We start from the raw sequence: 15,480 nt of genomic DNA, 5'->3' as shown, positions 1-15,480 counted from the left end.
AACCAGATGTCTATAGCTACATCCAGTATTGTCAGAGTTTTTGATTACTGTCCCTGTTAAATAAATTATATAAATAAATACACGTGCACTTTGTAATGTTGTGCTCTGGATTATGTACCAGAAATTCAAATAATTTATGTGTTGTTTATATCACTCTATCATTTTTCTTAGTTTCAATTGTGATGAATACCACTCGACAAATTGTCGACCTGAAAAATAAACCAAGTATAAAACCAACCAAACATTCTTATCTTTCTGAACATTCAGCTTTTTTGCATGATCATCACACGTAAAACATTTTGTCATTTTACCATGCTAGATCTGGAGTATGAAACAGGACACATGCGTTCATGATCTGCAAGCTCACAGCAAAGAGATCTACACTATCAAATGGAGCCCCACCGGTCCTGGAACCAACAACCCCAATGCCAATCTGATGCTTGCCAGGTACTGAAACAGAAGCACTGCTGCGCCCTCTGTGTCAGCATTCATTATTTTGATTTGCGAGCAGCATTACTGACATAACAGCGGTGTGACCCTGTTCGAGGGAAATGGACTGATCACCACACTATTTTTGGGCCAGTCACAGTCTTTGTGCCCTGAACTGAAACTCTGAATTGCAGGAGTTTGTGTCTTGCTGTATTGGGGGCTTTGTTTGAAGTGAGCTATGACTATGAGCCAAGTACTTGCTTCTGGGGAGGCAGATAGATGACAGTTTTTCCTGTGTTCCTTGCAGCGCGTCCTTTGATTCGACGGTGCGGCTGTGGGATGTGGACCGAGGCATCTGCATCCACACGTTAACCAAACACCAGGAGCCTGTCTACAGTGTGGCCTTCAGCCCAGACGGCAGGCATCTGGCCAGCGGCTCCTTCGACAAGTGTGTTCACATCTGGAACACGCAGGTACAGTCTGACACCATCAATCCCCTGGCTATCCGTCCCCTGACACTGTCCCACTGTCCAGCTTGCATGGAGCGGGGAACTGTTAGTGATATTACCTATTTATCTATTTTGTTACTTAGGTCGGTGGTAATGGATTTTAATCTAAGCAAGCTATGGCTGATTTTTAATGGAATATCTACATAGGCGTACAGAGGCCCATTATGAGCAACCATCATTCCTGTGTTCCAATGGCACGTTGTGTTAGCTAATCGAAGTTTGTCATTTAAAATGCTAATTGATCATTAGAAAACACTTTTGCAATTATGTTAGCACAGCTGAAAACTGTTGTGCCTGTCGTTGTGGTTGTTGATCTAATGTCTTCTCTTCACTTTCCACAGACTGGCGCTTTAGTCCATAGTTACAGGGGGACAGGGGGGATCTTTGAAGTTTGCTGGAATGCAGCAGGTGACAAAGTGGGAGCAAGTGCATCAGATGGATCTGTGCGTACTAATGTTTTGAACATTTTCATATACTTTGTTTTTTAAAATGTTTTCTATTGTGTTATCGCCAAAATAAAAGTTTAGCACTCTGAGATATATATCTCAACATAATATACTAAAACTACAATTTCTTGTTTTCAGGTTTGTGTATTAGATCTGCGGAAATAACACTGCTTGTTGGAAGCCATGGACCGACAATGAATGTGTACATAGCCAAAATGACTGTCCCTGCGCCATGTACTGCTAGTCCCGCTTAAACCATGGCTGGCCACTACAGACCAGAAACAAGCCCCCCGACACAGCAGATTCAGGAGCAAGGACACGCTCTGTGCAGCAAGTCGTTAGGACCAGAGACATTAAAGGGACACAGACAAAAAAATGTAAATGAAGAAAAAAAAAGCAGATCTGTATATGTACCAACATTTGGAAGCTATTTTGCTTTTTGATCTTTAAACCATGCTCATCAAGACAAAAAAATATGTTTTAACTTTATTGGTAGTTCAGTCTCTGTGTGCTGACATATATCGGCTTTCCAATCCAGTGGCCGGCAGTTAGGTTTTTAACAAAATCATTTATATTATTTCAATATTTAAGTTTATATTTTTTGGGGTCACAAGTGGAGGAGTCATCTTTTTATACACACTCACAAAACTGTTCTTTGAAGAAAATCATATTTGGTAGTGTACGCTTTGTGGTTCAAAACAATATCGGGACTTGAAGAAATGTCATTTTTTCAATTGTAGTTTTTACTGTTGACATCTAAATGCAGTAGTTTTTTTATTTATTTTTTCTAAAGAATACATTGTTTCTCCTGACCATAATATGAGTACAAATTAACATGGGCGCACATGAAAGAAGAGGCATTATACATCTAGATGCTTTAAAGCCATGTTTATGGTTGGTTTGTGCACAATCGATGGCGCTAGAGAAACATTCCATGATTCCCTCCTGGACAAAGCTGTACTGCTGTAGCTATCATGTGGAAACACATCAGGTATTGGATCGGTTAAAGAAGAGAAGCAGACAAATCAGTACCTAATGACCCCCCCCCCCCCCCCCCTCTAGTGTGAAGGATTGGAACTGTGATGTCCACTGGACCTTTCACAACAGTGTTACCACTGGGGAAACGGAGGCCCCCTTTACAACATATAGCAAAAATAAAGACTTGCTTTAAGTTTTGTATTCTTCTAATGACTACTTAGCTGATAATGTGTTTCTCTTACTGATTATTTTCAAGTACATTTCATATTGCTGATTTATCATATTTGTGCCCATTAGGGTTTTACTCAAAATGCTTTACATTTTTATAAGGCAAAGGTTTTTTTATTCCTGTAGATAATTTCCCACAATAGATATTGACAGTGGTTATTTGGATCACAAACAAGCAATGCTGTTTTCAGTAGAAAAATTTCATCTTAAAGCAAGTCTGGGTGTTGGGCTAGGAATCAGACATCACATGGAGTAACATACACCATATACATTACTACATTAAGTAGTTAAAATGTTAACTGAATTTGAAGCAGTCATGCAACACTGTGTGGTATAATTGTACATTCATGTAAATGTATCTTTTCAAATCATTGTGAGCAGAGAAGTCCCCAACTGGTCAGTAAGCAATCGACAGTTACAGTGGCTTGTGAAAGTATTCACCCCCCCCCCCCCCTTGGCATTTTCCCTATTTTGTTACCTTACAACTTGGAATTAAAATATATTTTTTTTGGGGGGGGGGGGGGTTGTATCATTTGATTTACACAACATGCCTACTACCACTTTGAAGATGCAAAATATTTTTTATTGTGAAACAAACAAGAAAAAAAAAACTTAACTTGAGCAATTACAGCTGCAAGTATTTTGGGGTATGTCTCTATAAGCTTGGCACATTTAGCCATGGGGATTTTTGCCTTTTCTTCAAGGCAAAACTGCTCCAGCTCCTTCAAGTTTGGATGGGTTCCGCTGGTGTACAGCAATCTTTAAGTCATACCGCAGATTCTCAATTGGATTGAGGCCTGGGCTTTGACTAGGCCATTCCAAGACATTTAAATGTTTCCCCTTAAACCACTTGAGTGTTGCTTTAGCAGTATGCTTAGGGTCATTGTCCTGCTGGAAGGGGAACCTCTGTCCCAGTCTCAAATCTTTAAGACTGAAACGGGTTTCCCTCAAGAATTTCCCTGTATTTGTATAACCGCCATCATTCAATTCTGACCAGTTTCCAAGTCTCTGCCGATGGAAAAACACAGCATGATACTATGCTTCACTGTGGGGATATTGTTCTCGGGGTGATGAGAGGTGTTGGGTTTGGCCAAAAAGCTCAATTTTAGTCTCATCTGACTAGAGTACCATCTTACATTTGTTTGGGGAGTCTCGCACATGCCTTTTGGCGAACACTTATTTTTTTTCTTTAAGCAATGGCCACTCTTCTTTTTCTGGCCACCCTTCTGTAAAGCCTAGCTCTGTGGAGTGTACGGCTTAAAGTGGTCCTATGGACAGATACTTCAATTGCCGCTGTGGAGCTTTGCAGCTCCTTCAGGGTTTCCTTTGGTCTCTTTGTTGCCTCTGATTAATGCCCTCTTTGCCTGGTCTTTGAGTTTTGGTGGGCGGCCCTCTCTTGGCAGGTTTGTTGTGGTGCCATATTCTTTCTAGTTTTTAGTATTGGATTTAATGGTGCTCTGTGGGATGTTCAAAGTTTCTGATATGTTTTTATAACCCAACCCTGATCTGTACTTCTCCACAACTTTGTCTCTGACCTGTTTGGAGAGCTCCTTGGTCTTCACAGTGCCGCTTGCTTAGTGGTGTTGCAGACTCTTTGGCCTTTCAGAACAGGTGTATATATACTGAGATGATGTGACAGATCATGTGACACTTAGATTGCACACAGGTGGACTTTAAAGAATTCTGAAGGTAATTGGTTGCACCAGATCTTATTTATAGGCTTCATAGCAAAGGGGGTGAAAGCATATGCACGCACCACTTTTATGTTTTTTTTATATATATTTTTTCCATTTCACTTCACCAATTTGGACTATTTGTGTATGTCCATTACATGAAATCCAAATAAATATATATTTAAATGACAGGTTGTAATGCAACAAATAAGAAAAATGCCAAGGGGAATGAATACTTTTGCAAGGCACTGTAAGTCATTTTGGATGGACTTTTTAACAATTTCATTTGAAATGGGACAAATCTGAATATTCACCAATTACTTTCTAGATATCCAGTTAAATGTAGTGTTTTTAAAACAAAGCAAGCCATTCTAATTTTAACGATTGCAGAGTGAGGTTTCGCCTTGATAGAACTGTGAGGATCCAGAAGCAACTGCGATGGCCAGGATTCCTTGTCCCCCTTGTTTAAGCCTTATATCTTAAGTTTATTTTTTAAGGATATCGCTAGACATAGGGCCGGATGCATAGGCCCATATGAAGCCTACTCCTGGTCTTATAAAGCACTTTCAATGGAAACATTGAGGATGTTTTAGTCTTTGAGTAGGTTTAATCAGGGTCTGCAATTGTCCCATAAAGTTGCATTTTATACAAAGTGTAGACCTTTTAAATCTGTATAAACCGTCTACTCTAAGTAGATTGCACCATCTGGACACTATTTATTATACAGTCCATGACAGTGGAAAGGTATTTGAGGTTTTATTTTATGATAAATCTGCTGTCTTCGTGTCTGCTTTGCCCTTCATTTTCACGACCTGAATTCTAATCATATTTTTATGATGTGTATGTCCCCTGGACATTTTGTACTCTTTTAAAACTTTTGTAATTCATATTTCTTTGTAGCCTAAAGGAGTCAAATGTATGATTATTGGGGATACTCAAGTACTGTGTGTTCCAGTTTAATTATTTTTTGGGTTCCACATTGCATCATGAGTGCCCACACCCCACCCTTGGTTTCTCAAGTTTTGTTTTTGCAGATTCTCCTTACATTGCATTGATCTGTTGTAATTTTAACCAGATCTGAAAAAAGTCCAGAATAAAATATATTTTGATATTAATATATATTATTTTTTATTGAATTTTCCCGTGGTTGTTTATCTGTTTATTCTAAAAGTTCTATATAAATCCAAAGTCAAATGTGTAAGCTAGTGAGATGCATAAATATGAAATCATTCTTAGTAGGGAAAGAAGGCGTAGGCAACTTTTCCATAGTGAGATCCCAGACATGCTGTGGCATCATACCAGTTATTTTCAATTTTGGTGATGCACCAGTCTGTACATTTGATGTATAGACTAAAATATTTGTATCTGCTCTGGTTATGCTGTTAAACAATGCATATATTGAGCTTTAAATATATAGTTGTGAAGACTCCCTAACAGCAGGACTACTGTTAATTCAATAAAGCCCTTGGAAAACAATGAAAGGAAAACCAAACAGTACATGAAATGGTTGACCGTAGGAAATAACCCTGATGCCAATTTTATTTGTCACATGCTTTGTAAACGACAGGTTTAGACTAACAGTGAAATTATTACTTACGGGTCCTTCCCAACAATGCAGAGAGAAAGGAACTAGAGAAATAATGGAAAAGTAATAACACTTTATAATCAAAGTAGTAATAAATACAAAATGACCATTGGTAACTTTGCTATATATACTGAACAAAAATAAAAATGCAACATGTAAAGGGTTGGTCCCATGTTTCATGAGCTGAAATAAAAGACCCCCCAAAAAGAAGATATATATGCTTATTTTTCCAATTTTGTGCACATATTTGGTTACATCCCTGTCAGTGAGCATTTCTCCTTTGCCACGATAATCCATCCACCTGACAGATGTGGCATATTCAGAAGTTGATTAAACAGCATGATCATTACACCGGTGAACCTGGTGCTGGGGACAATGAAAGGCCACTAAAATGTGCAGTTTTATCACACAACACAATGCCACAGTTGTTTCAAGTTTTGAGGGAGCGTGCAATTGGCATTCTGACTGCAGGAATGTCCATTAGAGCTGTTGCCAGAGAATTGAATGTTAATTTCTGTAACATAAGCCCCCTGCAACGTTGTTTTAGAGAATTTGACAGTATGTCCAACCGGGCCTCACAACCGCAGAGCCCAGGACCTCCACATCCGGCTTCTTCACCTGTGGGATCATCTGAGACCAGCCACCTGGAGAGCTGATGAAACTGAGGAGTATTTCTGTCTGCAATAAAGCCTTTTTGGGGGGTACAACTCATTATGATTGGCTGGGCCTGGCTCCCAAGTGGGTGGGCCTATGCCCTCCCAGGACCACCCATGGCTGCGCCGCTGCCCAGTCATGTGAAATCCATAGATTAGGGACTAATGAATTCATATCAATTGACTAATTTCCTTGTGTGAACTGCAACTCAGTAAAATCTTGCATTTATATTTTTTTCAGTATACACAGGGTACCAGTACAGAGGTAATGTGTAGGGTTAGGGGGTAATTGAGGTAGATGTGTACATATAACTAGGATTAAAGTGACTAGGCAAAAGGATAGATTAACAGTAGCAGCAGTATGTATGTGATGAGTCCCAAAAAAGTTAATCAATGCATAAAGACTGGCTAGCTGTTTGGTTAAATCTTTAACTAACTATTTAGCAGTCTTATGGCTTGGGGGTAGAAGCTGTTCAGGTTCCTGTTGGTTCCAGACTTGCATCGGTGCCAATTGCCATGCAATAGCAGAGAGAACAGTCTATGACTTGGGTGGGTCTTGACAATTTGTAGGACCTTCCTTTGACACCGCCTGGTATAGAGGTCCTGGATGACAGGGAGCTTGGCCACAGTGATGTACTGGGTTGTACACACTAACCTCTGTAGCGCCTTGTAGTCAGATACCATACCAAGCAGTGATGCAACCAGTCAAGGTGTTCTCAATGGAGCAATTAGGGTTAAGTGTCTTGCTCAAGGCCACATTGACAGATTTTTCACCTAGTCTGCTCGTGGATTCAAACCAGCAACCTTTCAGTTTCTGGCCTAACGCTCTTAAGCACTAAGATACCTGCCGCCCGCTCAAATATTGTTTTTGCCCCCTGGCCGGGATGAGGTGTTGTCGTGCCCTCTTTACGACTGTATTGGTGTGCGTGAACAATGATAGATCCTTAGTGATATGGACACCGAGGAACTTGACGAACTTGAAGCTCTCCACCCGCTCCACTATACCCCCGTCGATGTGAATCATTGTTCCCCCACTCGTTCCTCCGTTTCCTATAATCCACAATCAGCTCCTTTGTCTTGTTGACATTTAGGGATAGGTTGTCTTGGCACCACACTGCGGATGAATCCCAGAACATATTCCATTCTGTGCTAGCAAAACAGTCCTGTAGGTTAGTATCTGCTTCATCGGACCACTTCCGTATTGGGCACATCACTGGTACTTCCTGTTTGAGTTTTTGCTTGTAAGCAGGAATCAGGAGGATAGAGAGAGTTATGGTCAGATTTGCCAAATAGAGGGTGAGGGAGAGTTTTGTATGTGTTTCTGTGTGTGGAGTAAAGGTGAACTAGAGTTCTTTCGCCTTTAGTAGTTACGGGCGGCAGGTGGCCTAGTGGTTAGTGTTGGACTTGTAACCAAAAGATTGTAAAATCTCTCATTCTGCTCCTGAACAAGGCAGTTAACTGTTCATAGGCTGTCAATGAAAATAAGAATTTGTTCTTAACTGACTTGCCTAGTTAAATAAAGGTACAAATAAATTAGTTGCACTGGTGACATGCAGGTATAAATTAGGTAAGAACGATTTCAGTTTCCCTGCATTAAAATCACTGGTCACTAGGAGCGCTGCCTCTGGATAAGCATTTTCTTGTTTGTTATGGCCCTATACTGCTTGTTGAGGGCGCTCTTAATGCCAGCAAAATATAGATGTAAACTCTTGGTAAATAGTATGGTCTACAGCTTATCATGAGGTATTATCATGAGGTTGGGAGGGGTGTTGTAAATTGTTCTCAGCTATCTCCACGATGCTCTGAATGACATCGTAGGCCACAGCAAACAGGAAGTAAATAGGCAGGATCCAGTGGAGTTGGAAAACCCGCTGGCACACGGGCAGAGGCACAGTGAGGTGTCTGGGAGGAGAGGAAGAGATGAGAACCTGTAGGAACTAGTTATCTGTATCACTGATAAAACATTAGGCTACTGAAATCCCTCTGATCCGGAAGCTCGCAGCATCACAAAGATGAACTACAACCCAACTTCAGTGTTCAAGGAGAAAGATACCACTTTGTCCAACATCACCACAAATCCCTAGGTAAAGGGATTTGCAGTGTTTATCCTGAAAGCAGTCTCCTTTAATGCGAGAACTATGCCTTTAAATTTCAATCCCACTGTAACGCTGAACATCCGCGATACGGATTGAATAGAGCCCTTGATTAACATAGCTCATGCGAATAATTTGAAACTGCAATCAAGCTCAAATTCATAGCCAATATACAGTTAGAAATGAAGTGATCGGACCGGGTGACTCATTTTATTTTTGCTGTAGCAGGATGAATAATGAGGCACTTACCCTTGGATCACAGGACGAGACAATACAAATGATTCCAAATGCAAGCAGAGACATGAGCCCATTGGCAAAGCTGTCAAAGAGGAAAGACAAAATGGATTGTTTGGTTAATACCATGAAATCAACTTAATTAGTCAATGTAAGCATCCTGAACGCATCAGAACCTTTTCTATTACTGGGGCAGAGAAAAATTCTATTTTTATGGTTGTGGTAATGGTCAGAGAGTGAGAAAGCAAATGGCCTGTGAAATCATCTTGTGATGGGAGGAATTCAAAACCAGATGGACAAGTAGGCCTTTATACCCTTCTTGAATTGCATCTGTGGAAGCTCTGTGGCAATGTCCTCTCCCAGACCTTAGACATCCATTCCAACTTGGTGTTCCAGTGTGAGTTCACAAGGCTATCAACTGAAACAAAACAACAAACACAGTCAATATATAGTATCTACAATTTAACAAATCTACAGTTTTGGAAAGCCCTGGGTTTTTTGTAAATGTAAATACATGCCATTGGTATTTTTCTTGATTCTTATCATTCTGGTATTTTGATAACTCTTAACTGTAGAAAGGAGAGATAATGATGCCACATCAATGAAAGGCAACATTGTGCTACTGTGAAACATGATTTATTGCATATATATATATATATAAAATGCTAAGCTGAAGCATTTCAATTAGTTTCTCAGCCTGAGGCAACTTAACATTTAGGAAAATTATATTTTATCTCTTCTATCTACTCCCCCCTCTCTGAAGATGAAATTGTCAGCTTATTTTCAGGCCTCCAAACATCTAAACAGATACATATATATTAACATGAATATGCATAAATATAGTTTTATAACCAGGACGCATGACCCTCTTTAAACAAATAAAACCGACTAACAGAGTTTGTACATCTTGTGAGGTTAGCCATTAACTTAGGCCAGAGGTTTGCATCAACGTCTCTAACCCATACTTTCAAAAATACATTTCCCCCTCTTCCGAGAATGTTGCCATGCATAGAGAACAGGAGTTATTGAGAGGGAACATACTGTACTTGTGTGCTTCATAGCAGGTCCCATCACCAGAAAGGACACTGTTATACTGGCAGCAATCATTTGGATCAGCTTTGCAACCCACAAGAAGGGATGGTGCTTCAAACTGATTGTCTGTAGAGTGACAACATGACATGTGGTTAGTGTTCTGTTACCTATAGGCATCTATCTACAGTAAATCACCCATTCTAAAAGACAGATTTACTGGATGATGGATATTGACACAAAGAGAATAAAAAGGAAATTAAACTATGATCTGTCATTATTACACAATGTATCAACATCATAGGAGTTTGTCGTCTAGTTCAGACTTTGAATTATGTACTTGGAAGACTAGAAATACATAATAATACATAATAAATGTCAATTTTTAGACCTGACAGGTGATGAACACATTTGTTGTTCAATGATTTATTGATCAATGATCCACAAAATGTTGTTAACACCAAGAGGGTTCTGGAGTATAATTCTACTTCCTGAAATCCAACCCTTGCAAATCCATTTGATTTCCATATTGCATAAGTCAAGCTATACATTATGCACAGTTAATAGGGGGAGATGGATGAGGCAAGGATTCTGTTTACTCAACCTTGTTTATTAAACTTTATATAATACCAGTATAATTTGTTCTCATGCATATTGTCTTGTGACGTGGAAGATACTTGAAAGAAACAACATGCAATTTGGACCAAATGCCACTAGATGACACTACAGATCTTCATGAAGAAATCTGTTATACTGTACACACTGTATGAGTAGATATGTAAATGACATCTGAAAATAATACTATACACTATTACTATATAATACACTATTGCCAAAATCACAGGTTGATTCCACAGACAATACTCCCCTAATCCAAAACCCTGAAAAGTGGAGCTATGATAAGAACCTGACAGTGCAGGCCTCAACCTCTACCTGTCCTATACTCTGATCTGGCTTGATGGTCTCCACATCTCCCAGCTCTTACTGCTATCTTTAACATGGCAATAGGTACATGGACTTGAGTAAGAATCAGGTTAATATTTGAAGCCAGTCTGCTCTTCCTTCACCCTGCCCTGGGTAATGCAGAGCCAATAATACAAATAATTAATTGGATTTATATAGTGCCTTTCCACTAAGGACTTATCCCAGTTTCTTACTCAAAAGCGTCAGACTTTTGTGTTTTCACCTCCACGGTCTGGCCCCAGTGTCTTTTTGGGCCATGGCCTCAATTGAACTGCTCTGACTTGGAGCCAAGGCCCTGGCCACTTGTACTTTTCAGCTGGAAATTAGATGACTAACTGTGAACTAACTGTGAACATGAGTTAACACCTTCTACGGTTAACACCTCACAAAAACCTGTCTTGATGATGCAGAGGTTGTTGATTGTGCTCTTCACAGTGTCAGGTCTAGCTTTTATGGAAACACAGTTCTCTAAAATAACACAAGAGCTCACATTAACATAATCACTGGCGACACACTAGTCCTGTAATGTAAAACCCCCGCTTTACATCACATCACAGCTTTAGATCATCAGCTATCAGGGTAGAGATATAAGCCAATTAGCAATGAGGGGGGTGATTAGGTGGCCACGATGGAATAGGGGCCAGGTTGGGAATCTTGCGACAAGTGCCATGGGATCTTGATTGACCACAGAGAGTCAGGACACCCATTTAACGTCCTATTCAAAAGATGGCACCATACGCAGGGAAATGTCCCCTTCACTGCCCTGGGGCACTGGGATTCAATCTTAAGACCAGAAGGAAGTGTTCCCCCTATTGGCCCTCCAACACCACTTCCAGCAGCATCTGGTCTCCTAGGGACTGACCCTGCATAGCTTCAGAGGCAAGCCAGCAGTGGGATGCAGGGTAGTATGCTTCCTGGCCAGAGCAGAGGGCTGCAGGCCACGATGAGCTACTCTTCCTCATGGGTCATATCTACTTGAAGGTGGCATTTGAAAGGCCACTCTTCGCTCCAGGGATACACTGTGTTATGCCATTACATGCTTAAACACAAAGCGTATTTGGGCAATGAGGAACAGCACTGATCTTTAGAAGCAGCCCTCCAGACACTGAGCAGACTGAGTTCAAAGACAGCCCACTGGGCATACCACGTCATTTCAATGTGGAAATGTGGGTAATTTTTGGTTGAGAAGTTGATCAATGAGATTTCAACATTTATTCACTCACTCAAAAAGACAGCCAGAAGTTTGTTGAATTCCCAAAGTGTTATCACTATGCTTTCAACCATCTTTAAAAGAACAACCAAATTCCAATAGAAAAACAATGTCTTATTTTTGGTTTAGTTATCACTGCACTTTTAACCATTTGGTTTAGTTATCACTGCACTTTTAACCATTTAAACGCACAGTTAAAAGCACAACAAAGTTCAAATGGGAATACAATGTCAGATATTTTGTATTTAATGTGTTATCACTGTGCTTCATCTAATAGCACAACTAAATTACCTTGATCACAGTTGAGATTACATTAAAAGTACATGGTGCAGGTGAACAGTGCTGTTTGAGATTCTGCACAGATATTTGTATTGTGAAGATATCCACAGTCCTGCAACCTTAGCAAGCTATCTTGCACATGCACTCTTTTTATGATTACGTAATACGACTTGTATAGTTACAGTATCCTCAAAATGTGGTTTTAAGGTTGAATTAAAACTGTTACATTAGTGTAATGGGAATTTGAATGTTTGTGCTTTTCATATAACTCATTTGTGTGTTCTATTCAGCTTGGGGATTTGATCTTACAACCTTTAGTTTACTAGTCCAACGCTTTAAATACTAGGCTACCTGCCACCCCTAGTTTCATCTGAGCCTCTGGCTTAATCCTACTCTTTAACTTTTATTTTGGTTTATGATTTGTTAACAAGTTAATAGGCTATTTATTGTATAGCAAACGCTATATAGAATTGTGTTTGGCTTTCAACTCAACCAAATATCAACATTTGAAGGAGAACATTTGAAATGCCACTGACTTAAGGCTCTATTCAATCAGATCCGCTTTAGCCGGAATCCGCATAGCGGTTGTTTTGACAGTGTCAGAGGTGGAACTGCATTAGAGCTATCAAAACTACAAGAGGCTCCCGGCATTATACCTAAAGGGGACATTGCCGTTGACTGCAAGGAGTCACAATAAAAACAGAAATCCCATGCAGCCTTGTTTACAAGTTGGAACACTGGAAGGTGATATGTCATCTACACCTTGATTAGGCTGATAGAAATCGTCATTATTTAATTTAATTTGAGCGTAATTATTTCACTTTGAAATGCTAAGGTGAGTGGGATGGATGTGGCTTTGTGACAATGATTGCAAGAGCAGCTGCTCCCCGATTTGAGGCCTCCAACACAGTTCCACCTCAGACACCGCCAAAACATGAGACACTATGAGAGTGTCTGCTATCACTGGTTAACACCTTAGTCAGACGTTAATTCCAGTTTGTCTACAAATGTATAATGAATATGTTGGATTCACCTCTCCATTCAAATGCACTTTAAATAAAGCTGGATTTGATTTAGTCCTATTCTTTAACTTAGATTTTTGGTTGAAATGGAGAGGTGAATCCAACATATTAATTATTAACTTGAAGATTCAATTTGACATCAACCACAGCTTTAAACTCTAGGCCTACTGTATATGTACTGTGTAATTTTATTTGAGCCCTGGGTTGAATTGAAACAATAGCTGTTGATGACTTCACAAATTCTAAATAGGTCAAAATAGTATCAATGATGATATATGACTTACATTTCATTTGCTCTGTTAAGCGTACCGTTGGAATGACTTTGGTAGCAACAGTGAATCTATTTAGTTATTTAGAGATCTCTTAATAATCATTCTCACAATAGCACATTGGTAGTAGTCAGTGACAAATATCAAAGCTGGACTTGGTTAAAACCCTGGATGAGAGACCAAATGGATAGTTGTAGATAGATCAACTCTCCAATAGGAGGTGCTGCCCAGCCTATTGTTTTTTTTTCTGATAGTGGAAATAACGTTGACGATCTGACGTTGTTTCAAAGGTACAAATTCAACATATTTTATACAAGATTTATCTATGTTGAAAATTGGTAACTATGATGACATAATTCTGTGGTTGAAATTTCACCCTCAAAACAAGAGTTTACGTTGATTACTTTTTTGCAAATCCAATGTATTTTCCACATACATACCACGTCACAGTACTTTGACAATTTATGTTGAAACAAATTCAACCAGTTTGTGCCCAGTGGGAGGGTTCTGGGTTTTTCAAAAAAAATCTAAACCACTAATAGTACTGCAGGTTTTCCTCCTTCCTCTCTCCCACCATGGTGCACACTGTACATTTGTATACAGGATGTATGCTTTGAGGCGTACAGTAAAAGTGTCAGTATGTTTGATTAGTTGATCTGCAAGGCAATATGGCCTCAATCGTTTAGAGCATCAGTGCCCATACATTCACTACTTATTCCTGCCATTCAATCAAAAAGTATCCTCCCAGAAAGAGTGATAAAGACATGGTATAAAGCCTTGTCCATATTTGAGGTAACTTCCTGACATTGCGGAGGGTTGAATACAAAATGTCTCAAGGTAGTAGGTTTATGTCCCATCGTAAAACCATACAAGGACATCTGAACAATAAAGTACACCGCATCATCTCAAGAAGTTCAAAGAAGACCATGAACAACATGGCCTGCTCTTAGCCTTTTCTTTGATGTAGTGATGCATGAGTTCACAAAATCTCAGCCTTACAAACATGGATTAAACCATCAGGGACAGGGACTTTGAGAGAAGCAGAATAAACTGTTGCATGGCATCTCCTGCTGGGTTTGACCCTGGTGGCATGGACAGAATGCATTTTGAACAGCAGTGAAAGCAGCTTTCTCCAAAACAAAGGTGAACTGAATGGAGTGGAGTGCCAACAGTCCACAGAGAGAAGACTGAACGCCTCACTGGGCCTAAATTAGAACACACATTTTCTTGCTCATGGCAGTGTCTCACTGCATGCCCCCGAGGTACACTGCTGGCCAGATTATTGTTCAATGGCCAGGCTTTCTTTTGCCCAGACGGCAAACCCTTCCTTACACCCAGGAATTCTAAAATAAGCAAAGAAGCTAAATAATCGGGGCGAAACACTTTATGTCAAAAACAGACCCTAACCAGGTATGTCAGATAATTTTAGTGCTCAATTTAATTGAGCATGCATTGCAGTAACATTCATATGGTCAAATAAATCACAATGATGTAGGGTATTGTTAAAATAAGGGCATAAGCAGACTTTCCAGAAGTTTGAGGACAACCAAGGACTGTAAATGTCGGGGTGGCGACTTTAAACTGGGAAGTGTGACTTTTAACTTTTAGTGTAGAGGCCACGCTGGCAATGAAAAGACCAACAGGATCGCCCATTACACCAGATTTACTGTGGATGTATCATTTATGTCAACGTACTGAGAGTTCTGAACTACATAAAATTACGTTATAACTTTATAAAAGTGAACGCTTGGGATGTTTCCAAAAAATTATTACGCAGGCACTTTATAACTGCTGATCTCTCGAGAGGAGTAAATTATATTTATATCTGAGAAGCATCACATTTGGAAATGTCATTTTAACACGCATTGTCTCAGACTAAG

The 15,480-nt window shown here is 39.8% G+C and overlaps 1 protein-coding gene across 3 annotated transcripts in view; it reads left to right on the top strand.

Moving 5' to 3' along the window:
- LOC109897960 (F-box-like/WD repeat-containing protein TBL1XR1) overlaps nucleotides 1–5,380 on the top strand; it is a 45,047-nt gene extending 39,667 nt beyond the window's left edge. For all 3 annotated transcript variants that reach the window (XM_020492662.2, XM_020492661.2, XM_020492659.2), the window contains 4 exons: nucleotides 320–447; nucleotides 737–902; nucleotides 1,280–1,381; nucleotides 1,523–5,380. In XM_020492662.2, coding sequence (XP_020348251.1) covers nucleotides 320–447; nucleotides 737–902; nucleotides 1,280–1,381; nucleotides 1,523–1,549 — 423 coding nt within the window. In that variant the 3' untranslated portion in view covers nucleotides 1,550–5,380. The remainder of the gene's footprint in view (nucleotides 1–319; nucleotides 448–736; nucleotides 903–1,279; nucleotides 1,382–1,522) is intronic.
- Nucleotides 5,381–15,480: the final 10,100 nt, after the last annotated feature.

Source organism: Oncorhynchus kisutch, linkage group LG10 (assembly GCF_002021735.2).
Source record: "Oncorhynchus kisutch isolate 150728-3 linkage group LG10, Okis_V2, whole genome shotgun sequence".
Classification (NCBI taxonomy): Eukaryota; Metazoa; Chordata; class Actinopteri; order Salmoniformes; family Salmonidae; genus Oncorhynchus; species Oncorhynchus kisutch.
The sequence above is the reverse complement of the archived record's forward strand: the minus strand, read 5'-3'. Positions and strand labels throughout refer to the sequence as shown.